The sequence below is a fragment of the Lissotriton vulgaris genome, chromosome 12, assembly GCF_964263255.1.
Source record: "Lissotriton vulgaris chromosome 12, aLisVul1.2, whole genome shotgun sequence".
NCBI classification, from domain to species: Eukaryota; Metazoa; Chordata; class Amphibia; order Caudata; family Salamandridae; genus Lissotriton; species Lissotriton vulgaris.
Genome location: NC_141700.1, coordinates 29102506 through 29128662, shown reverse-complemented (window position 1 = coordinate 29128662; position 26157 = coordinate 29102506). Strand labels below are relative to the sequence as shown.

Genomic DNA, 26157 nt, shown 5'->3' with positions numbered 1-26157 from the left:
CCATGTTGGAGCTATTAGCAATATTTTAATAGTGGTTTGCCTGAGTTTCCTGACCACTAATGGAAGTAGTGGGAGAGGTGGAAAAGCGTATGCAAATATCCCTGCCAGTTCATCCATAGAGCACTGCCTTTGGATTGATGGTGTGGAAACCTGCTTATGCAGAGTGAGTATTGTGCGTTTTCTTTTGTTTCAAACAGGTCTATTTCTGAAAACCCCCATTTGTGAAAATATGGTTGAAGAAAGTTGGGGTGAATTTCCCATTTGTGGACGTGTTGTTGCGTTTTGCTTAAAAAGTCTGCAATTTGATTGCTTGTCCCTAGTTCTGGTACAAGGTGAATGTTGTGGTGTATTGCTAACCTCAATATTTTCTGTGCTAATTGAGATAATTGGAGTGTGTGTGTGTGTGTGTGTCCCCCACCCCGTTTTTGTAAATATTACATAGTTGTCATATTGTCTGTTTGAGTTACAACAACTCTGTGCTGTAGGTAAGTTAGGAAAGCTTTGATGGATATATGAACAGCTTGCAGCTCTAGGTAATCGATATGTTGATTCTTCTGTTTGGAATCCCATAGTCCCTGAATAGTAAGGTTGTGGAGATGTGCTTCCCAACCTGCTAGGGAAGCATCTGTTAGAATTATTTGGGGAACTGGGACCTGAAACAGCCACCCCTTAATAAATTCTGTGGATTCTACCATTGCAGAGAGCGATGTCAGCGGCTGTCTACCAACAGTAAATTGTGAAGTTGACCCAGTGATTAAGTCCATTGTTGAGAGAGACATTGTTGTAGAGGTCTCATATTTAGCCTGGCATGTGGGACAATATGAATACACAATGCCATCATGCCCAGAAGTCAGAAATGTTTTGGCATGAATTTGACTTCCTGTTTGAAACTGTTGAAATAATGTTACTATGTTTTGTATTCTGTCTGTGTTTGGGTATGGTAATGCTAAAATGTGTGTTTAGCAACGGCCCCAGGTACGACTGATAAGCTGGCGGTAGATGAGACTTTTGTAGGTTGATGGTAAACCCTAGCTGATATAGTAAATTTAGGAGTTTTAAGTGTTTGTTTGCAAAGACTAAAGTTGTTTGCTTTGATTAGCCAGTCGTCTAGATACAAGACATTAATATTTTATCTGCGCAGATATGCTGCTACCACTGCTAGACATTTTGTGAATACTCTTGGTGCAGTGATAATCCCAAAGGGAACATCTTTGAACTGATAATGTTTCCCTTCAACTAGAAATCGGAGGCGTTTCCTGTGTGCAGGATGTATTGGTATATGAAAATAGGCATCCTTTAGATCTAAAGCTGCCATGAAGGGCCCTTTTGTAATAATGGAACAATCTCTGGCTAGGAAGACACTGACGAAGTTCGCATTCTGGATGTCGGAACAGAAGTCGCCGACTGAGACTGAAGTCTTGGCGTTGAGTGAGTTTTGGACTTTGACGCCGAGATATGACCTGTAAATGGAGAATGAAGAATTGACGCCGAGTGCGATTTCGGTTTCCACGTCGAACGATGACAAGCCAACGAAGACTGGTGCCTCGACGTTGGAAGTGCACTGGCCAACAGTGACTGATGTCTCGACGTCGTACGGGGAGATGACGAAGGTGTATATATACATATATATTGTTTTTTCACAAACCATTGCAGCATCCAATAAAATAAGGTAAACCAATGCTCTGATAAACTGCTTTACCAGCAAAAGGCACAAAAATTCTGCTCTCTTTTTAAATATATATATTTTTTACACATATATATTAGAAGAAAAAAAGGAAAAACAAACTAGGAGGACAAGGAGACCTCGCTTTAATGAACAGTAGAAAATTGTCATGTCACACAGCAGGCATTGTTAGCCCGTAGGCTGCATTGGAATCCTAAAAGCTGGTGTATATATTTTATATATATATATATATGAAAATAAACGCCCATCTACTCGAATCAACAACTTTCCAATTCACAATACTCCACTCTATACCTCTCTACTCCATTAAACTCTATTCTAGTATACTCTATGACACTCTACTCCAATCCATGCCACTCTACGACACACTCCTACATGCCACTTTACTCCACTCTGTTATACGACACTCTACGCCACTGCTCCACTCTGCGTCACTCAACTCTTTGCCATTCCACTCTCCTACACTACGACACTTTATGTCACACCACTCTATGACAACCTACTCCAGTCTACCTCTCTCTACGCATCAGCTTCTACACCACTCCACGACACAACTTCACTTAGACTCTGCTGCACTCTACGCCACTCAACACCCTCCATACCACTCCATGCAACTCACACTAATCGACTTTACGACAACCCACTCTCCTTTACCCCACTGACTTTTAGCCATGTTGAACAGCAACCACACTGTGTACAACTTGGCTAAAACATATTAGCAAAGCCAATACCTCTTGAACACATTAGACCTATTAGCTTTGCCAATGTTTTTTTTAAAACTTTCAACCATGTTGCATTGCAGCTGCACTGCTGGCTTAAAAACACATTGATAAAGCCAAATAGGTTTTGTATATGCACATGCTATTTGGCTTGGCCAGTATTTTTTGTGGCTGGGGGTACGGGTGGGGTGGGACAAACTACAGCGGGTGGGAGGAGCAGGTGGTATGGGAAAAGCAGCAACGGGTAGGAGTGGGGTGGTGGTGGGTCTGACAGGGCATGCAACAAAAAGGAGGCAGTATGGGGGAAGGAAGGAAAAATCAAGCAGCGATGTGGGAGGGGGCAAGCAAAAACAGGCTAGCAAAGACGCTGGACAACAGCTAGGTGAACAACGGAAACAGGAGAAGAAGAAAATGTGTCATTCAAAGCACGAGCGGTGAAAGGACACTAATCAAAAAGAAGCAATCAGCACTTTTTCCATGCTCGATAGAAGGAATAAACAAAGAGATAGTAACATTGGTACACGCTGACCAATCAGAAGCCAGCAAATATGAGTGATCATGAAGCCAAGCAATAAGCAGGCTCCAAACCCCCTTTTAGTTAACAAAATGTCTTGCAAGCGATAGCCCATCACTGCCTAAGGCGAGACCTAAAAAGGGCCACGCAGCTACTTACCGGTAACACTAGTTTTACAGCATTACCATTTCACAGACCTATATGCTGTGCCCGTCACACCACCTTGTGGGTGGATTAGGAAAGTACATATTTATCAAGGCAGTTACACACGCTTCGCCAAGAAACAGATCGCAACACAAATGAAAGTGATTGCCCCCAAGAAAAGAGACAGAAATAACGTCGATTCCTGGTTTTGGGCAGACAAATTACCTGATAGGCTAAAATGAAGGAAAGCTGCTGAGCCCAGGTACCGATTCCAGTGCAAAGATGCAACGCTTTGCTGGTTCTCCTTGATGGGAGTACTAGCATTCTGTCCCTTCAATGAGTAAAAACGCTTAATGGCAATGAAAGAAGAATTAATCGGCTGACCATGTGGTGTTTTACAGTTTTATTGAAAGCCATAGTTTGTAATACAGGGTTTACAAATGATAACAAAAATTACTGTAGCACCAACAGTGTCACTTATCAGCCTCACTTAGGGTGGCAAAGCAATCAATAACAGCTTTTAATGGGCAAAGAACAGCCCTAATACATCTCACTAAAGGCAGGGCAACCCAACTCCCCTCAAGACAAAGACATCAGCACAAACCAACTGGATTTGTGTCATAAGTGGTCCCAGAGGAGATGAACTTCCGACCCAAAGCAGTAAATGTTTCCACCCCTCCCCTGAAGTTACAACAGGGAGTTTTAAAACTGGGACTCTCTATGAAAGTAGACCAGCTTCTGATTGGTGGCAGAAGCAACCTGGAGGCATGGAGCTGGACTTGGCTCATGCACCTGGGCGCTCAGCCAGCTAGTAACACAGTGAGACCACGGGCTGACTTCCAAAATACAATCAGGTGTAAGCGATCTGGAGTTGCGGGTTCAAGAAGTAGCTCTAGGTTCACGGACACAGCTTGCACAAAGCTAAAAAGTGGAAAAGAAAAACATTCCAAACAAATAACTCCCCCCCCCCCCCCAAAGAAATAGTGACCAGTGTCACTAAACAAATAATATATATATACATGTTTTTTTATGGACGCTTTAAGGGTAAGAATGAGATCTTCAATTTTTTATTTATGCACTTCGTTAAGTGACCTTATCTGACAAGTGTTGCCAATGGAATGAACATACATATTTTGTGTCACAGTGTCTAAGGTTGGATGCCTCCACGTGACTCGTGAAGTTCCTTCAATCAGGTAAAATTATAATACGAGAGAGGAACAGACACTTCACAGTAAGATGTACAATAGATGCAGGAACTTTCAGGAGCAGGCTCAGTAGTACGGCCGCCTCGGGTTATTCTGTGGATGGAAAGAGAGGTCAGGCATTAATTAGGCTTAAGGAAGGAATAAAGAGAGAGGCTCTGCTAGAGGCAAAACAATCAAACACTACAACATTGAGGGATGAAGTACTGGTGCATGCCAGCAGGTGACTGAAGAAGAGACAAGGAAGAGATACAAACTCAGGCAGGCGCACTGTCCAAACGGGCAATCACCTTAACACCCCGTGAACAGCAGCACACAAAACACCATCAAATTCTACATAGCTCTTTATTCATTCAACATAAAAGCTGCTATTTTGTAACCTTGCACTGTTAAACAATTAGAACAACACCCCCAGCTAAGAAAACTAGAAAAAAGTGGGCCAATGAGTTGACGCCCAAGAACTACTTACTTATATTTGGTAGCAGTCCTGGTGGATACTCCATCTACCTGAAGAACCAACTCTACCTGAATCGCCTCCAGGTGCGAGGCTGGATCCTGATCAATTGAAATAGATTCCCACTTTGGCAGGTGGCATGCGACTCTGGGAACCACCACAGGTATATCACTGAAGCCACAAAGGCACCACCTCAGTGTTCTCCACAACGGGTCAGGACTGGTGAGCATTTGGCAAGCAGACCGTGCATAGACTCGAAAGATCAAAGGTATGTAACGTGTTCTTCTGATTGATATTTCTACCTGCAGAGTCCTCACTGCTTGAACACATATCAGAGCAGTACCTTAATGGTAGTGGGTCTAACCGCAGATTCCTCATCTTTCGAATATCTCTTGGCACAGGACTGGAGCTCAAAGATTATTCAGCATAGACACTGTGCACCAGTAGATGGCGTTGTGTGGCTCAGTGTCGACTTCGCTCTGGAAGTGATGCCTGACACTGCATAGGGACGCCTATCAAGCGTGTGGATGTCCGTTTCCTTCAGGATATCGTTTGTCTTTTCCTCAGACATGGAGCCCAAAAACGAATTGGTTGTGCCAGAGTGTGCATCTCTGATTTGTGACATTTTGTAGATGGAAAAGACTCAGTCCATTCTACAAATCACAGAGATGAGAGGTCGATGAGGAATCTGCAGTTAAGAGTATCCACCAGAAAGAGCATTACTGGAGGTAAATAACTTCTGATGGTCATTCGCAACTACAGATTCCTCACCTTTACAATAGAAATAAAAGGAGCACCTCTTAAAGGTGGTGGGCCTGTGGAATGGATCCTACCAAAGTTTTGCAGGATCGAACAGCCAAAATGCCCTTCCCATCAGACCCGTCTGTCAAGGTAGTAGTGCTTCGTGAACGTGTGCACAGTCTTACAAATATCCAGGCCAGTTACTCTGCATGCTAACGCATGTGGTAGCAGCCTGGGCCCTTGTGGAATGGGCCCTCAAACTTTCTGGAGGCTGCTTTTTGGCAGTCGTACAGCAGATTTTAATGCAAATGCATATCCAACTGGCTAAAGTCCGTTTTTGCACAGCTTTGTCTTTTTCTGCCCCAGAGATCCCATAAAGAGCTGATCACCTACCCGATCAGCTCCTCAGTAGCAGACCGGGAGCGACGGCACAGGGCACCATGAAAGTGGACATGCTGAAACGAGGCCCAACTGGACTTCTTGAGTTCCTTCCTTGACTTGCCCGAAGACGTAGCCACAACAACGACCAATGACAGGACTTGAGTGGCGCTTACATGCAGCTCCAGTCATCACTTCCGGGGTGGAACAGAGTCTGAATGGGGGACACCTGACATGACACCTACTAGCAGTCAGGTGTTATGCTAAGACATTTTTCAGATCCAGTCTGGCACCTGCAGGTTATGCTAAAGGTGGGGAATCTGCAGTTAGAGGTGTCCATCAGAAAGCATCATTTTCTGAATCACCTCATCCACGTTAGTACCCACATAGCCAGTGAAAAGCTGGTCATTAATCTGGCTTTCCTGGTACCAAGCATGTAGCAGCTTGAAGCTCTGCAAGAATCCAGATGGTTGGGCAAACAGGAGTCTTCCAAGTCAAGGGATACATCCAGTCTCCCAGCCCTCAGAGCCCAGAGAAGGGGTGCAAGGGTCAGCAGCTTGAATTGTTCCAAGTGGAGGAAGCTGTTCAATACCCAAAGGTCAGGAATTGGACAGAACTCAAAGCAGGAGTAACATCCCTGTCTGATCCATGCTCATAAACGAGCTTTGCTGCTTCTTTACCCAGCATTGCAAAGACAACTTGCTGCAGAATGAGGGTACAGACAGAAGATGTATCAGAAGAGGCAGAAGGTAAGGAGTTGACATTTTGAATCTGCAGGACCCTGCGGTCGGTCCTCATAGCCTTCAAATGCGTCAAATGGGAAAGTCATGTTCCCTTCCAGCTCGCCCAGCTTTGTCTGTGGGTAAGGGAGGAAGAATGCTTGTGCTGCTGCCAGTGGTAGCACTAGGAGCAACTAAATCCACCTACTGGCACAAAACAGGAGTGTCCTGGATACCCAGAATTGGAAATAAATACCCGCAAGGCTCCCCCCAGAGGAAGTGTTGTCGTTGATGGCCATTCCTAGAAAGCCTGCCAAGGTTCTGGAATTTTCACCCGCCTACAGGGAAAAAACCACAGAAAAAATGGTGATTGTTCGACAGGTTAGAAAGGCTGACATTGCCAAAATGGGGGTCCTCGGAATCCAAAAAGCTTGTGTCATTCTCGGTGTAATTGATGGGTTTGGGATGTCAGCCCCAGGGAACACACTGCAGCCCAGCCCTTGCTTCAACCAATGATAAGTCAAAAGGCAACTTATTATAACATTTCTCTGTGTGACCAGTTAGCAAATCATGAAAAGACACATTAAACTTTGGACTACCTTTAATATCAGGTTGGAGGCTGGTGCAGTGTGCCTGGGTGGATGCTGACTCCCAGAGACAGGTCTAGCACATCTAGGCAGGTGTGACCGACCACATAACATAGGCACACATAGTGAATGTGCTGATGAAGGCCCTAAAAACAGTGAAGTACCGTTATGAGGAGGATGAGAAATCAGAGTGGTGTATGTGGCTGGAAGGCCCTGAACTCCACTGCTGCTATGTGCCTGTGAATTCCCCCTCCCCATCCCAATGCAGATGTAACTGGAAACAAGGATGCTGTAGTGTCAACGCGCCATGTAAAAGGGGTGCAGTCGGAACCTGTAAGGATGCTGCGGTGGCAACAGGGTAGGATAAAGAAATGTACAAATTTAAGAAGCACTTACCAAGGGGTTCGGTCGGAACCTGTAAGCCAGCATCATTCTTTTACGGAACGCATCGTATTCATCATCGTGTTTGGAGAGCTCTGCTGGACGATCAATGCCAAGGCCTGCTCCGTCACGGGCAGTCACACCCCTGCAAAACAACATACCATGAAGAGCAGAAGTAGTGCCAGGTACTTGCCAACTTCAATAATTAACAATCACTCTCCCGGAGCAGGAGCATCTGAGGAGCATGATCTCCATCCAGCCGACAAAAACACCATTGCTATCCGTCAAAGCATAAGAATCCATCCCCCTCCACCCCCAGTCTTTGGATACCCACAAACAGCATTTTGGACAAAACCAGTAGCATCTGCAAGCATTAGGTACTGAAACATGAACCCTTTCTTTTGGAGGAAGAAAGGTCTCAATGCGGTTCTGGAGACGTCCCTGCCCAGAGTTCATTATAACAGGCTCTGTAAATTTCTGACGCCCAAACTCAATACACATCTGTGTGCATTGAAAGATTTTATGTAACATGAAAAGCAATCCAGTGTAACACACTGTGATTTGGAAGAGCAAGCATAGTGTACCTTTCTTATTGAGTGCGACTACTCTCAGCTCTGAAAGGCTATGGAGGACTGACAGGGGTGGAATTGATAAGCCTGCAGTGACAATGTTAGGATTGTTACCGGTCTCTGCTATGGAGAGTCACGCACTGGCATCTCCCACCTTTTTAATCTGGTGTGCCAGCCCCTTGAACCCGGTCCTTTGCCCAACATGTGGAACATAGTTGCTGCATGTACATTCCCACTTCTGTGAGTATGTACTCACAGAAGAATGGATGCAGGTGGAGCATGTGTGACTTATGTGGCAATGGCCCCACTGTAATCCATTTTGTACTCCTACTTGACAGCGGTGCCCAATATGGAAGCCCCAGACAGCAGATGTAATGCTCCACTTGGACATTCCAGGGAAGCTTTACAGTCAGTACTCTTGTGTGGGGAGGAAAGTAGAGAGAAACAGCCTCTGAAGCTTTAGAAGTTTCCACGGCCCTTTCCTGCCCAATTATTCATGGAAGGGCTGCCCCTCCCTCACAGGTAAAAGATGTTATGGGGGGGGAGGGGTGGGGGGGGGCGGCGGCAACATCCCTCTTTTGTACTCTGCACAACTGAAATACAAAAGGCAACTTTGGCACAGAGGTGGGACAAAAACTTCCAGCCAGAATGCCAAGATTTTTACTCTGTGCTCCAGGGTTGAAGTAACCAAGTAACTGAAACTAACACACCTCGTCTTGTTCGCGACCAGAATCCAGAGGACCTTGTGAAAACTGCCTAGACCCCACTTACAGGGAGAGAGCTGACAGACTTCTCAGGAGGGGTAATGGAGGTGTTCTTGCATTTGGAGGACACTACTCAGGAGTGATGCTGTCAAGGAGCAGAGCCACAATGACTCAGACCCCCAATACAGTACGAGGAAAGTACCTGTACCACTCTGCATGGGTTAGACCTGGGAGCCCTGAAGCATCTCCGCAGCATGGACAAATCCGTGCAACTCCCATAAATGGAAGGTGCTGTGGAACTAGACCGAGAGCTACCAAAGAGGCCAGGGAAATATCAGGGCACTGGAAAAATCCAGACTACAACCAGCAGTATCCATACAAGAAGCACTGGGTTGCCACAGAACATTCACAGCTCGAGCCATGGGTCGACACCTAGATTGTTTGGCTGGTGAGTTTTGTAATAGGGCCAGAGGAAGAGCTGAAGCTGAATGAGCCATTGGACAGTGAACCCAGATGCATCCTCATGAACTTGTGCGGACACTGCCTGCTCACGTGGATTAGCCCCTGCAGGTGTAATACACACAGGGCACAAACAAGTAACCCATGCCAGGGCAAAGACTTTACCATCCTAACTCATTAGGCCATTCATTATGCACAGGTGAACTGGACAAAGAGCGGTGCTGCTCTGCTTGTTAACGAACACTGCAGGAGCAGCGCCCAAAAGATGTTTGGGGATTTTTTGCTCTAATGGCACCACGAAAGGTTGCTCCACAGAAGACAGCCATGATGCATCCCCAGTAAGCGCTGATAGTAATTTGAGAATAAAAAGAGTTAACTGCTGACTTCTGAAATCTTGTGTCCAGTAGTGAATTGTGGGTGAATTAGTTACCTACCTACCTACCTACTCTCTTTAAAAAGACTAAACATTTACCGCACACTGGAATAACCTGTACTGGATAGCTTATTGAGTTCTGAGTCTCAACAGCACCTCCACAAGTAGGCCTTGTCTTCCTGACCTTCCTACCATGAGGATCTGTGCTGAAGGGATGCCAGTGGTGCTCAGTTTTGGGCTCAACCGTAAGGTTCCTGGTGGTAAAAGGCTTAGATTATTACAATTTGAGCAAGCCATCTTCCAGGGGAAGTCCTGAAAAAATTCCCCACTCTCCGCAACCTTAATTGCCATTCATGAAGACACAGTCTGTCCCTACGTGGCTGACACACCAAGGGCAACCAGTTTTAACAGATGACTAACCATGCAGTTTGCCAGAAATCCCCAATGCCCAGATGAAGGTCATTATCATTTTCCTTTTTGGCGCCGCTCTCTAAATGAAGCTGAGCTTGGCAAGAAGCGACAGCTCCGCATTCGTTGTGAAGTCTGCCTCAATATGAACAGGTCACTGCTGAAGCTCTCAATGTTTAACCAGATAAGGCATTTCTGAGGTATCCTCAAGAATGTCATAGTGTCTTGAATTTTATAGCCATAGTCATCATGCCTCTCGTAGCACTTCAGCTTCATAGGACTTCGGCCAAAGGGTATTTCCTTATTCCGTGGCATTCAAGCACTGCTCAGAGACTTGTTCTATCTGTATGGCATCTCCTTGGATGATAGCAAACAACCTACTAGGAGTGTGTTGTACAGTGCCCAGCCTGACAATGCGAGCCTCAGATGAGGTCACTCCAACTTCCACTTTCATCAATTCTTGACCCACCTAATAGTCATTTTACAGAGCAAATAATACTCCTGCTTAACAACGTGGCGAGGCGTTTTGGCTTAGTGGAAACCTGTATTCCTCAAAGGCGCCATGTCAATATTCTCCTATGTAAAGGGTGGTGCTAACGTGCACAATTCTATGCTTTGTTTTTCTTCTTTGAGAGGGAGTTAAAATTGGATCTTTAGAGTTGAATGTGTTATAAGTCGTAAAAGAATGAGAGGTTGTCCGAAAAAAATTAAAAATACATTTCATTTTGTAGACCTGATTTCTTTACATTATTTTCAAAAAGAAAATTTTACATATGAAATTATGTTCTGGGTTACACACACTAAGTCAAGAACATCGTAGAAGCCAGCCTGTGACGCAGAATCTGTCTTTACCTGGTAATGGAAAAGACTAAAGACCACAAGCCTAGGCCTCTGTACAATTGTCAGGAAGACTGGCATGCATGCCCCAAGTTTTTTAAAGATGGAAGAAGAAGAATCTGATTAGAACAATGAGGACTTTAATTCACACAAGAAAAGCCCAAGTCTCATAGCAAACATGGCGTGGTTTTGAACCCCCATCACCACTCCAAGTGCACACATGGGGCTCAGCGGTGCACTGGTTCTCGTCAAACAGAAGTCTCTCATTACAGGCACACATATTGTCCATATCCACAGTAAAAACACTACAACAAGCTTGACTTTTCTGCTGCCATTTGTGTGCAAAGTACCTGAACCTAAACGATTCACAACAAAATAATATGATTGATCAACCTCTTGTCATGGCACTGATGCAGCTTTAGATGGAGTAACGCTAGGACGAATCCTTACTTATTCACAGGGTTCACGATGCCCTGTCCATCAGATCCCAATCCATCCCCTTCCTTCCAACCCATCTTCATCAGCATCTGGTAGCCAATGTTCTCCACCGTCAGCTTGAACTCCTTGTACTCTGAATAGTCGGGCTCTTTACCCTCCTGTTGGTTGAAAAAACAAGGACAGTATTTGGTAAGTGGCACAGGGTGGGCGACTCCTAAATACAATTGTTGCCAATCATGATACTGTGCAATATAATGCTACAAGGGGCATCATGCAGTCCTCTTCCCACAAGGGGCGGGGCCAGCAAAGCGCTTGTTCTGCCACTGGCAGAATTCTCTAATCTACTCCTGTTGTTGCAGGGAACCGAAGGTATATTGCAACGGCCGGATACTATTGCATTAAAGAAATTGTTACAGCTGCCACTGTGGGAATCATAAAATGCACTTCTCTTACCTCAAGGGAGACTCTTTCTGACACTGGGAGTATTCCCCAATGCCCTCCTCCTATTTTCAGGTTCATCCCAGAATACAACCTGCTATGATGAAGAGTATCCTGCATTGGATAACTGCTGACGTGTTCACTCACTGATATGCACTCTTAACTGCCTGTGAATTTCTGCAATGTGCTTTTTTCTGCATGATGTCTGCCTTGCAATAACTTCCAGACAACCCGATACACTCTGCACTGTTTCTTGCAGTGTAATATCTATACTATAATTCACGCCTATTTATGCTGTAACTACAACTCATTTTTACTGCCGCAACTTATCCTATTTATTGTGCAGTCCTTCATCCATTAGGTGAAAATCCTTTGCAATACACTTGTAATTCGACTGCGCAGCTTCCTGTGCAGTCTGCACCTGCACTTGGAAACCTACAGTGCGCTCAAACTGCCAATACACAGGAAACCCTGCATTGGGCATGTGCCAATGCTGCACTGGTTAGCAAGCAATCAAAACTCTAAACACAAAATGTCCCAAATCTACGGCCATCTGCCTATTTTTTTCTTGAGCATTGTCGAGACCAATTTGGTGGTATGCTCTTTCTCTCGTGATATCAAACCTACGGCCCACGGTCCCCGTGAACAGTCGGCATCTTCATTTTTCAATTCTTTTACTCCTTGGCATCTTACATCTTGATTTGGTTATCTGCCTTCTCTTCAAGTCCCTTCTATCACTTATCTTAACAAAACACCTTACTTCTGCAGAGGTGGGAGGGTCGCATATGACTACAGAAAAGTGGAGTTCTGCTTTATACACTGCAAGGGTTCCTCAACTGGCTGTTTTAACACCATGCAAAACGAACAAATGATGGACAGAATGCAGAGCAATGTCATATCTTCACCCCAGTACAGAGATCTAGGCTCATAAATCGTTTTTTGCTCCCCTTGCCATTCCAGTTTGAACTCAGCCATATGCAAATCAGTCCTGACGCTGCTTCCAATGGGAACAGTCCAGCCCGAACTGCCAGGCCAGTTCCTCCCTGGACTAGAAACAAGCATCCTAGGATCGGTTTCGGGGTTTCACACCTCATCAGCGAGGCTAGCTTGACTCCAGGAGCACAGGGAGTACGGGTCCCACATCTGGGCATAACCGTCCCACTCGGGGGACAAATGCAAAAAGAACAATTGATGTACAGAATGCAGAACAATGTCATACATTCACATGGTGCTGCTATCTACCCTCTTTGCTTTCTTTAGCAATCTTTTGATGACTGGCATAGTGAAGAAACTGATACCAGATATAAACTGGTATCCCTCACCTCTGAAGATGGACAGCGACCACTGCCTTCAGTTTCATGAACGCCCGAGGGGCACTAGTGAGGCCAAAGGGGAGCACAGCAAACTGGAAATGCTCATAGGCTAACTTGAACCGTAAGTAACATCTGCAGGGCAAGTCTATTAAGATACACATTCTGCCAGTCCAAGGACACAATCAGCGGGAAGGCATTCGCAGGATGAAGATCTAAGAACACTCCCCTATTTCAGCATCCAGAACCCTCTCAATGGCTCCTTTGAACACTAACACTCACATCCATTGCAGTTCCTCTGAGATTTGCTCAGATGTGGGAGTAAGATTCAGCAGACCTGAAACATAGGGTAGTGGAAAGCCATGCTGAAGGATCTGACGGGCCCATTTGTCGGACAGGTTGTATCGTCACCCTGGAAGAAAGCGCTAGATAACACCTCCCACAGGGTGGATGCGAGCTCCTAATGGCAACTAAAGATTGATGTGTGTTGCAGCAAGGGAAGGGAAATGGGAAGATTGGCGCCTGTGACTGCCTGCCTGATCCATGACTCTGGCTTCAAAGGGACGGGGCCATTGTTGTAGAGGCTAACGTTGCCAATACACCAGCCACTTAGAAGTAACTTAAGAATTTCCGAAACTTGTGAAGAAACGGTTTGGCAGGGGCCAAAAGATCCTGACAACAAAACGAAGCCCTACTCTCTTTGAAATATTCCAAGGAAGAATCTGCTTTTTCACTGAACTGGTGTGAGCCATCAAAAGGGAAATCTCGAAAGCGGCCAGTACATCTCATGTGAAGTGCATTCAGGCACGGTGGAGGAACACCACATTAGTGCCACCTACTCCTGCCGAACAATCAGCAGTATCAACACAAGCATGAACCACATATTTGGCCACAGCTGGACCTTCTGAATGGTTCGAGCCAGTGAATCCTAAAGTCTTCCAGGACCACTGGCACATTCTGACTGACCATATCCCAGAGGGCATACATACATCTGCCCAACAAACGGAGTGACTGTGCTCAATGGTAGGCTAGCCGAAAAGAACATTTGCTTTCCAAATGTCTCAATCCTCCCAGACTCCCTATCCTGAGATGATGTGGAAAATACGATGGTGTTTATCTTGCTGGTTGACGCTTGCCCAAACAGACTTTCAGGAGCAGGATGTTTACTGAGAATAACAAGGTCGCCAGGCACCTTTCTGGGACATCTGGCTACCTGCCTATTCACCGGTGGCAGGAACAGGGAGCTCTTTATGACACCAGTGTGGGCCACATTCAACAGAAGGAAGACCTTAGATGTGGCACCCCAGGTTGTAAGATTTCTAGAAAGACATTTGTCCTAACCCCAATAGAGGGTAGGTCCAGCACAGTAGCTGGAAGTAAAGTTACAGCTGCAAAGAAGCAATGTCCTTTGATGGAGGTCTAAATGGTGAATTTAACCCAATATTAGGGAAAGTATCAAGCAGACGGGCCACCTTTAAATCAATGTAAAAAATTCTCTTCATAATGAGGGAGTAAGTCATCCCTATCCCCGCTATCATCCTCTCTCTGTGATGACAAGCTGTGGCTAAAATGAAAGTCAAAAAGACAAGAGCCTGTGTTCCAGTCGGAGTGTAGGATAAGAAGTAGGCTGTATGGCGATTAGTTGCACTTTAGTCATTTCATGATGCAACTTCATTCAGGAAGCCAGTTCGGGGTCAAACATCCAAATCAGTGCCATGTATTCCTCTGGTACCACAAACTTGGTAACCGCATCTATGCGGAAGGAATCTTTGCAGGGCGTAGAGCTGGGATGTAAGCCTATATCCAAGCTGGTAAAGAATCTATGACAGATGGGATGGGTGAGGGGGCTACAGGGACATCAGGCAGCACCAAGGTCAGAGATGGCAAGGTAATGCGACTTAGGGCCCTGGTGATCCTTGGGGGATGAAGGCGCGCCAAAGATCTGCTGAATGACCTCCTTAAAGCCTTTGATTTGCAGGGGTGTCGATGATGGCCTAGGAAAATTGCACACTGAGACTAAGGAAGTGGCTCAGCAAACAGAGCTGGAGGGAGACTGGCTGACATTGTGATGCCTTCACAACTCCTCTTTAGATAAGAGTAGTGGGATGGAGACCTGACTGACTTCGCTTTCCTGTGTTTTGTTAGGGCTTTCGCTTACTGGAGGGTGGACTGCAAAGTAGACCTCTCTCAGAAACGACCTCCAAAACAGGATTAACACGAAGCCCACAACAACTTCTTGTGTTTGTCGACACATAGTTTTGCTTTTCGGTCCCAGATTGTCTTCGGTTGGATCAGAGCACACATATCATACAGATTTCAGTCATGCCAGAGCCCAAACAAAATAGAGACACCTCATGTGGGTCCATGATCTACATACTTCCTACAGTCACAAAATAGTTGAAGAGCTGTACTGTTCAGGGGGGTTGGGGGGGGGGGGGGGTTGACACGGTTCCCTTGCACTTTGGAATTTTTATTAAAAGTCATTACTACGTTGATGAATTTTGGAATGGAGCTCAAGATCCACATCAGAAGTCCCAAAAAGAACTGACATTAGTATGATGGGGTGGCACTTATATGCAGCTCTGTGTGTCATTTCCGGGACAGTACGGAGGCAGCACAGTGCCACCTAGCAGCATGTGAGAGTATTGCTGAAAAAGCATTCAGATGCAGTCTGGTGTCTGGAGTATTATGTGAGGCGAGGAAACTGTGGTTAGCAGTATCCAACAGAAGAAATGCGTTACTTACCTGTAACAGCAGTTATCCAGTATTGGTATCTTTCATAGATTCACATGCCTGAATCATTCCCCGTCGTCGGGGTAGGAGTCCCCAGTAAATAACAATAGTAATGTCACATAGACATATACTTAGTACTAGGCCAGAGGCCTCACATTAGTAGCCTATCTAGGTCCTTATGTAAAAAGGACCAAACTTTGGCCAGGAGCCAATCAGCTACCATCACCCTTCTCACCTTCCTGGAAGGAGCCCTAGTCCCTCAGATTTTCGTAAGCACAGTGCTACTGAGAGGGAGAGGGTGAGCCCTTCCAGGGGAGGCGGGTGGGTTGCATGTGAATCTATGAAAGATACCAATACTGGATAACTGCTGTTACAGGTAAGTAACGCATTTCTTATCCAGTATTATGGGTATCTTTCATAGATTCACATGCCTGAATCAGAATAGCAAGCAATAATGAGCACATTTCGCATAATACATTCGTAAAGACATAGCAATCTTATCATAAGTTGTTACACAGTTTACATGATACTCACAACCTGATAAGAAATGTGCGATAAATTACCTGGAAGGTGGGATGATAGGAAGAAGGCTCACCACTAATGAAATAGATGACGCAAGACAGCCTGTCCCACTGCTGCATCCTTCATAAGTTCAGAGTCCAAGCAGTAGTGCTTCGTGAACGTATGTGGTGTCTTCCATGTCGCCGCCCTGCAAATGTCGACAATGGATACCCCAGCAAAGAGCGCCATGGAGGTGGAAACCGCTCTAGTGGAGTGTGCTCGTACTTTTGAAGGTAGAGGGTGGCCCGCCTGTTGGTGACAGAAGGCGATGGCCGCTGAAATCCATCTGGAAATGCTCTGTTTTGTTAAGGCTAAGCCTTTCCTGGGTCTGCTAAATGCAACAAACAATTGGTTGGACTTTCGAAATTGCTCCGTCCTGTGAAGGTAAAATTTGAGACATCGTTTGAGGTCCAATGAGTGAAGAGATCTTTCAGCCGCAGATGATGGATTCGGGAAGAAAGATCGTAGGACAATAGGTTCGTTGAGATGGAAAGAGGACGGAACCTTCGGTATAAACTTAGGGTTAGTCCGTAGAATGACCCTGTCGTTCTTGAACTGGATGAAGGGGTCTTGCACAGAAAAGGCCTGCAGTTCACTCACTCTCCTTGCTGACGTGAGCGCCAGCAAAAGAGCTGTTTTCCATGACAAATATTTTAGATCTGCTCTGTGGATTGGCTCAAACGGGTGTTTCATTAGTTGAGCTAGAACCACATTTAGTTGCCATGTAGGTGGAGGCGCTCTAACTGGAGGGAAAGATCTGAATAATCCCTTCAGAAACTGTTTGATTAGTCTGTTGGTCCATAATGAAGCTCCACACGAAGATCGTCTGAACCTGGATATGGCCGCCAGGTGGACCTTTATTGAAGCATGTGCCAGTCCAGAATTGGCTAAGTGGAGCAAGTAGGGCAGAATTTGTGCTGGAGTAGAAGTGAATGGATGCAAATTCTGAGCTCTACACCACAAACAGAATCTTTTCCACTTGAGGGAATACGTCTTATTAGTACTTTCAGCCCGAGCCCGGGCTAAGACGGCCCTGCATTCCTGTGGAATATCTAAATCCTGGAACTCTCTGAACTCAGGAGCCAAGCTGATAATTTTAGAGATGTTGGATCCGGATGCTGGACTTGTCCCTGGTTCATTGTGAGGAGATGTGGGCATGTCCTGAATAGAATTGGAGGTTCCAGCGATAGAAGGTGTAGCTCCGTATACCAGTGTTGGCGCGGCCACGCTGGGGCTATCAGGATCATGGTACAACTCTCTGCTTTCAGTTTCCGGAGAACCCTGGGGATCAGGGGAAACGGTGGAAAAGCGTAAGCAAAGACGTTGCACCATGTCATCGAAAAGGCATTCCCTAGGGACCTTTTCTGGGGAAGCCAGCTTGCGTAATGTTGGCATTTCGCGTTCACTTCCGTCGCAAAGAGATCCAGGTGAGGTTTGCCCCAACGGGAGAACACCGAGTCGAGCATCTGCTGGTCGAGCTCCCACTCGTGGCAAAGTGAACGCTGCCTGCTTAGCGAGTCTGCCAGGGTGTTGTCTACTCCTGGGACATACTCTGCCCGCAGAGAAATGTCGTGTTGTACCAGCCAGATCCAAATTTGCTGAGATTCTCGAGACAACGTCCTGGATCGAGTACCCCCCTGCTTGTTCAGGTAGTGCATTGTGGTGGTGTTGTCCGTCCTCACAAGCACTGGGGAGTTCCTGATTCGGGGCAGAAATGCTCGAAGTGCCAGGCGCACTGCTCTCAACTCTAGCAGATTGATGTGGAGTTGCTTTTCTGCCACTGACCATTGACCGTGTACTTGCAGTTCCTGCAGGAACGCCCCCCATCCTTCCAGTGAAGCGTCTGTGGTAATCACATGAGGAGAGACTGGGAGAAGAAAAGGGAGACCCTTGTTTAAGTTGTCGCCCAGAAGCCACCATCTCAGAGCTTTCTTCATGACCTGAGTGATCCTGATCCAGTCGTCGAAAGACCCTGTAGATTGGATCCACTGATTTGTTAAGGCTTCCTGTAGAGGCCGCATGTGTAGGCGACAGTGAGGAATGAGAAAAATGTTGGAAGACATCATTCCTAGCAATGATTTGAATAGTCGAACTTTGACTCTCTGTTTGGCCTGAATGTGGACAGCCAGGGTCTTCAGCTTGACCTGACGTTCTCTGGAAGGGAAGGCTTTCTCTTGTTGTGTATCCAACGTTGCTCCCAGGAAATTGAGACGTTGTGACGGTTGGAGAGTTGACTTTTCCTGGTTGAGTGTTAGGCCCAGATTTTTGAATAGATGAAGGCAGGCCGAAGAGGACTTGGCTACGCCTGACCGAGTCGGAGCTTTGATGAGCCAGTCGTCTAGGTAGGGAAAGACTTGGTGATGATGCTGGCGAAGGTATGCCGCTACTGGTGACAGACACTTCGTGAAGATGCGTGGAGCTGACTTCAGGCCGAATGGTAAAACTCTGAACTGGTAGTGCCTGCCTGCCACTGCAAACCTCAGAAATTGTCGATGACTCTTGTGAAAGAGGACATGAAAATAGGCATCCTGGAGGTCTAAGGATACCATATAGTCTTTTGGATTGAGTAGATGTAGTACCTCCTGGAGGGTAACCATACGGAAGGACTGCTTCTTGAGGTATACATTTAGGTTTCTCAGATCACGAATTGGTCTCCATTGCTTCTTCTCCTTTTTTCTGACCAGGAAGAATCGGGAATAGAATCCTTTCCCCTTCTGACCTCGAGGAACTCTCTCCACTGCTCTTTTCTGGAGCATTAGAGAGAGCTCTTGTTGAAGTAGGCGTAGATTCTTGTGCTGCATAGGACATGGTGGGTTCGGAGGAGGATGTTCCACAAACTCCAAAGTGTGTCCGAAGCGAACTAACTGCAGCACCCAACGATCTGTTGTAATTTGCTTCCAATTGTGAAGGAAGTTGGTAATTTTTCCTCCAACTGCGAATTGTGGAGAAGAGGTGGAGGCATGCTGGAGAAAGCAGTCATTGGCGTCTGTAATTATCCTTCTTTCCTCCTTTCCCTCGAAAGGACGACTTGTTGTAGGAAGCTCGTCCTTGTTGTTGTCGCTGCTGATATTGAGGCTTGTACTGCTGAGAAGAGTTATAAGCGGACTTGTAACCTTGATAGCTGCCTCGATTCTGCTGCCCTCTACCTCTGGATCCTCGAAAGGAATTAGGTTTGTATTGTAGGGTGCCTAAGGCTTTCGCCGTGTCGGTATCCTTCTTAATACCTTGCAGCATATCATCGATATGTTCACCGAAGAGCAGTTCTCCATCAAATGGCATGTCTAGAACTTTGGCTTGCACATCAGGCCGGAATGCTGTGGCTTTGAGCCAGCCCTGGCGTCTCAAAACCGCTGCTCCTGCCAGTTGACGAAATCCTGTGGAAGCGATATCCAAGGCCACATCGATCATTTCTGAGGCAGAGCGTTCGCCCTCCAGTAAAATTTTCTTAACCTCTTCTTTCTGGTCTTCTGGGATTTCCTCTAGATATGGGGCTATATCTGCCCAAATCTGTCGATTGTAGCGACCTAGTAATGCTAGAGAATTTGCAGCCCTGACTGATAGGGCGGACATAGAAGAAAATCTTTTGCCGATGGCATCAAGTTTTCTTCCCTCTTTATCAGGAGGCGCTGTTATTGCCGCTGACGGGTTGCTAGACTTCTGCTGAGCGGCCTGTGATATGACTGAGTCCGGTTTAGTTTGGCCAGTTAAACATGCGGGAGCAGTGTCTGGGGCTTTGTACTTCCTTTCAAGTCTAGCTGGCACTGGAATGAGAGAGGAAGGATTTTTCATAATTTTAAGTCCTTGCTCCCATATATAATCGATTACTGGGATGGATCGAACAGATCTTTTGAAGGATTCCTTAAAGTCATGGAGGAAACAGTCCTGCGTTTCCGAAGCTATTTGGATGTTGAATCTTGCAGCCGCTCTCCCTACTATATTATGGAATCCCCCTAAATCTTCAGGGGGTGAATCATACTGTACTTGCTCTGGGGATGCCGGATCCTGGTTGGCGTTATCATCAGAATCCTCATCATGTATTTCACCTTCCTCATCTTGGACTTCATCATGTCTCATTTCTTCCTCATATTCATCCTCATCAGAAGAAATTTGAGGAGGCAATTTCTCTTGCTCCTGATGCACAACCAGCGGAGGTGGTCGCTGGCGACGTTGAGGGGTTGGAGCTTCCTGCTGCGCTGGCACACCTGAAGCAGGAGCAGAAGACGGAAATCTTTGCCTATAGTCTGAAATCAGAAACTGTAGGTCAGAGACAATTGACGCCGGAAGGCATACCATAGGCTGAACAGTGGTATGCTGTCGAACTTCTTCTTGAATTGTCACCTCTTCAAGATCTTCACAGTCTGAACTCTCATGAACCTTGATGTTAAGATGAGAGGGACTGGATGCTATGGGAAACATGTTCTCCACGTCAGGGTCTTCTGCTTCTAGAAACTGCGTTGGCAGCAGTTGCTGGACTTTGCTAGGTGAAGTCATCTCTGGTGTCACCATGCATGATGACATCTTAAAATGGGTATAGGAATACTTCAGTGATGGAGAGCCCTTTGAGTGTAGATTCATTGTAGCGTCTGATGGAGCGTCTACAATAGTTGACATTTTATCATACATTTTCATCGTCGACTGCATCGACGTCGATGATGTCCTCGTCGACGTCGACGACAATGCCCTCGTCGACGGCGGCGTCGACACTGCAGAAGTCGACGACGATGGCTTCATCGACGGTGTCGTCGTCGACGGGCTCGTCGACGGTGCCCTCGTCGACGGTGTCGTCGTCGACGGTGTCGTCGTCGACGGTGTCCTCGTCGACGGTGTCCTCGTCGACGGTGTCCTCGTCGACGGTGTAGTCTTCGTCGACGAGGAAGTCTTCGTCGACGGTCTCGACGTCGACGGTGTCTTCGTCGACGGTGGCTTCGACGACGATGAAGTCTTCGTCGACGATGAACTCGACGTCGACGATGGGTTTTTCGTCGACGATGGGTTTTTCGTCGACGCTGGAAGCCTTGCCTTCGTCGACGATGAAGCAGACGTCGACGGGAGCGTCGTCGACGGTTTTGTGAGAGGAATAACAGAAGGTATTGACCTACCCATCGTCGACGACGTTGTGGCAGTGGAAGCCATGGAGAAAGTAGACGCCGTGGATGTCGAAATGGATACTGTCGACATCGTCACAGGCAGGCCAGAAGATACCACAGCAGGCTTTTTGAAGGTTGTCATCTGAAGAGAAGGCTTGACCTTAGGATGACCCTCCATAGATTTTGGCTTCTTGTGAGGAGGCACAGCAGACTGACCTGGAGATGTCTGTCGAGGCCTTTTAGGAGAGGAGTGGAAACTTCTGAAGGAACACTCACTCTCACCTGAGGAGACTTGGTCCTTGTCCTTCAGTCTCTGGAGCCACAGAAGCAGTCGCCCTTCCCTGTCTTTCAATGTCTTGACCGGGAGAGTGCGACAAATCTTACATTCCTTGGCAGAATGCTGAGGATAGAGGCAGTACAAACAGTCTTCATGCTTGTCCTCTATGTGTAACCTCATTTTACTACATGAGGCACATGGCCTAAAAAGACCTTTTTTAGGAGTAGTAGACATATTAAATACTAATACTCCTTTTCCAACTGACTCTGAAGAAATAGTAGGCAAAAAACCAAAGATATAGGAAAAAACCTGAGCAGAGCTCAGTGGAGACTCCTCTGCACGACGTGCGATAGAAAATCTGAGGGACTAGGGCTCCTTCCAGGAAGGTGAGAAGGGTGATGGTAGCTGATTGGCTCCTGGCCAAAGTTTGGTCCTTTTTACATAAGGACCTAGATAGGCTACTAATGTGAGGCCTCTGGCCTAGTACTAAGTATATGTCTATGTGACATTACTATTGTTATTTACCGGGGACTCCTACCCCGACGACGGGGAATGATTCAGGCATGTGAATCTATGAAAGATACCCATAATACTGGATAACAGCAGATGGCAGCATATCTCAGGGCATGGGAATCCGGAAAAGATTCCTACAGCGAAATCTTATTAATCAAGTATCAAATCCAAACTTGCAACCCACAAGCAGTCCTCCCCATCCTTGGACCCAGTGACAAAAAACACCTTGCAACCTACATCAGTCTAGGGAAGTCGGTGCTCAGAAGGGGTAGACAGAGTAGAAAGGATTCTCCTACCAGGCAGCCATCACCTAGATCTTGCACTAGGTGGATCGTCAGACTCTCACTTTGATGTTGTGATGGCCCAAGTTCATGTTACGGATGCTCCAATCAGACTACTGCATTGAATAGCTACCTTACCTATTAGCTGCATCAGCCATACAGTGCCTTGAACATGTATTTGTTATCAATCCCTCCCTTAATTTGCCTTCATATAGGAATGCATTGCAGAGTACATAGCTGCGCACAGCATCATGGAAATGAAACCACTTACTCAAGGACAATTCAACTTTTCAAAATATTTGTACAAGTGGTCCACAAGACATAGGTGAGCAGCCCCAAACGCCATGCATCCCAGCATCTGCTTTCTTGAGTCGAAGTGAAAAGGAGGGAGATGTGGAGATTGTTTTCAGATACCAGCAAAGAACACAGCATCCGTTTATTCACCACTCCACATGACATCTTACCTTTAGCGCCTTGAAGGTCTCCATAAACCTATCAAGCTCGTCAGGAGGCAGGAAGTCTCCAATGAAGTGCTTTCCACGCCCCATCTCAGTCAGCTGCTCAGCCCATTCTGTGAAGGTAATGAGAGAAGCAATAACAAACTTTCTCCAGAGACAGGAAACAGCAAACCGATGCAAGTTTTTCCTCACATATACCAAAGAAAATTCAATTCTTAACTATAATCATCTATACTAGACATCTGAATCAAAATCCCATCATCCTGCAAGGATTCCCTTTATTGACAATGCCCTCAATATTTCTGTGGTCAGTACCATTAGATGGCTCAAACATGTTCGCTTTGGGCAGAGGAAAGGGTGGTAGGAAATGTAATTGTGAACTCTTCCCACAATCAATCTTATTAGAGGAAGGACAGAGAGGCTGATGGAACGCCTCCCCAACTCACCTCGCGTTTTCTCCATCTCTAAGCAACGCAGCTGATGCTCCCATGTTCCGTGCTTGTTGTCTACCTCTTCATCACTGTCGTACTCAAACTGCTGCTCTGCTGCAACCTTCGCCCACATCAACTGCATGTCCTGCATCACCTTCTTGTGCTTCATTATCATGTCGAACATCTGCTGCATCTACAATGCCCAGCGGTTATCAATGCAGAGAGAAATCAATCAGCCAAGATCATGGAAGACTGGGATATTGATCCAAAATGTGTCAACATTTCACAGGAGTACAGGGACAACATGACTAACAAAGATGTGAACCACAGGAAAGAGGTTCAGCTTCCAAACAAAGGCTCGCTGCCAGCATATGAAGCTTCTACCAGACTATGTGCGATGCTTAAAGCACTAGGAATCAGACAGATGTAGTTCCTGTAAGCAGTCCTCCTTTGCCTCAATCTCACATTGTCCAACACAACTCTGGTTCGCACTCTGCCCTCTATAACCCTCTTACGCAACAGAAAGACTCCTATAGAGCACTTTCTATTCCTTGAATCCAAATGTTTTAAAGCCTGTAAACAGCTGCATACTTCTCTGCGGAGGAACTGCCCATTAAGCAGTACATTTACAATATGTAAAACTGTTAAAGTGGAGCAATCCAGTGACCGATACCCCTTGTAAAAGTATTCACAGCGATGACGAAATTTGACAGCTCCGGTATTGGAGTTGTTTAAAGCGTTAAAGGAGATGCATCTCTGTACCTCAATGTCGCCCTTTGCATCTCTACCCAAGATAATTGTACATCACAAAAGTGTCATTGTCCATGAATCCATCATAAGAGACAGACAGACAGTGGAATTCCAACGCATGGTTTGAGTGCCTTTGTAGAGGATACGTTCAAACATAGTACTAGATTCAAACAAATGAGTTCCCATCACAGGGAAATAAAGTGGTCCTTAGGGTAAAAAGTGTGCAGGGAGGTAGACATGCTACTGCTTACCTCTTGCTGTTCTTTCACCTGCTTCTTCTGTGCTTCAGAGAGCTCAGTCACACCCACCAGACCGAGAGGCTTCCCCTTGGCGTAGCCCAGACCCTCGAGATCTTGAACTGAAACACAAAAACAAACCAGGTCTGTCAAACAGAGACGGTGCTGCTAAACGAAGATACAAGATCCACATAGCTACAAGTGCTTCTAAATGCCAGAATTAAGGTAATGCCCTTTACAATGGATAGACATGATAGATTCCTCAACTTATGAATCTCCCCAACTGCTTTGTTACAACTCCATCCCTTCTCCAGAACTGATAAGAAGCCGCATGTAGGTGCCAACCCTGCACACTGACCGTTTTCTCCTGATTTGTTCCCCATGCCGTCTGTGGTGGGGCGTGGTTGACCAGGTTGAGTTTGTGCTGGCAGTGTGCAAATATTAACTCAGGACTTGAATACACCTGAAAGTCCAGTCCACAGTATGAGGAGGAGAGCAGTAAGGAATCTGATGTCAGATGAACTATCAAACAAAAGGAGAGCAACTGTAGGTAAGTAACTTGTACCTCTAATGGATATGTTTAACTACAGATTTCTCTCCTTGTGAATCAGTGCCATCGTCCAAGGAGGTAGCCCTGAGGGGTGGACTGGCACCAGGTGGTTGTGCAGGAACAAGAATTCAAAACAACCATTCCTGCAAATTGGAAAATCAATGCAGTAGTGAGTTCCTGCTTCTTCATACAGTACTAATTGTTGGAAGAAGGAATCGTTTGTATTGTAAGTTGAGTCTATTGATGAAGGGTTCTTTCACCAGGGTTTGCAATAACTGGTATGTTTCACTAGCTATGCACTGGTCTCTCGTTTGTCATAAGGAGGTCACAGTTCAATATGGGCGAAACATGAAGGATCCGAATCCAGTGCCGAAATCAGATCTGGCACTGAAGTAATGACAGGCAAGGCTTGCACACAGCGGTGGACACATGCCCCTGCACTACAAGTGGAGAGGGCCGACTTAGTCCAGGTTGAGTAGGCATCAAGCAAAGGCCTACTGGCTGCAAAGTGATAAAGGCTGCTGTAGAGGCAGAGAGTCAGAACAACAAAAAAAGGCTTGGGTCCTATCACTATCTGGCCTGGACCACTCTAACTTACTAAATAAAGAAGTGACCAGATAGGTTATTCTGCCAATCTTAAGCAACACCTGGCCGACAAATCCTAAGTGAGCGCTGTTTGCTTTACATCATTTTAAATTTTTTATATTATTTTTCATAGCCAAAAAGCGACATAAATGTAGCACTTTTGTCACCTTCAAAACATACAAATCAAGAAATCAAAAAAACTTAATACAAACAATAAATGACAAACATCTGTACAAGACATGAACATCATGTAAAAAGTGGAATGCCTCCAAACATTTTTAGAGGGCACCAGTCCTTGTGTAATACATGAATAAACAAGCGGGCAGAAAATGGTTCAAACAAGTCCTGCTTGTTTGCTGAGCTCAAGACTGCTCAATACAAGGGGTCGAATCACCACGGGGAATACATCTATTAGTCGTTCCCTGAAGCGCCCCACTACTATTCTTGCTTCAGCTCAGAGTCAACGCGTTTCGAACCCCGAGATTATTTAAGGGTTCTCCTCAGGACTTGGACTGAAAGTGGCCTTTACTGTAAGTAATCGTTGCTCCAAAAAACCTATGAACTGTTCGTAAGAAGGCATGGGAACTCTCACACTGTAAATGGCGGCACTCGGACTCCGTGACAACAGACATATCA

The 26157-nt window shown here is 46.0% G+C and overlaps 1 protein-coding gene across 1 annotated transcript in view; it reads right to left on the bottom strand.

Annotated features, from left to right (window-relative positions):
* Positions 1–3449: 3449 nt before the first annotated feature.
* The window catches only part of SUGP1 (SURP and G-patch domain containing 1), a 130848-nt gene continuing 108140 nt past the window's right edge, over positions 3450–26157 (bottom strand). Inside the window, exons 9-14 of the mRNA XM_086946849.1 lie at positions 24402–24508; positions 23416–23593; positions 22976–23082; positions 11324–11469; positions 7539–7668; positions 3450–4359 (exon numbers count right to left, since the gene is read on the bottom strand). Of these exons, the coding sequence (XP_086802975.1) occupies positions 4333–4359; positions 7539–7668; positions 11324–11469; positions 22976–23082; positions 23416–23593; positions 24402–24508 (695 nt within the window). The 3' untranslated portion in view covers positions 3450–4332. The remainder of the gene's footprint in view (positions 4360–7538; positions 7669–11323; positions 11470–22975; positions 23083–23415; positions 23594–24401; positions 24509–26157) is intronic.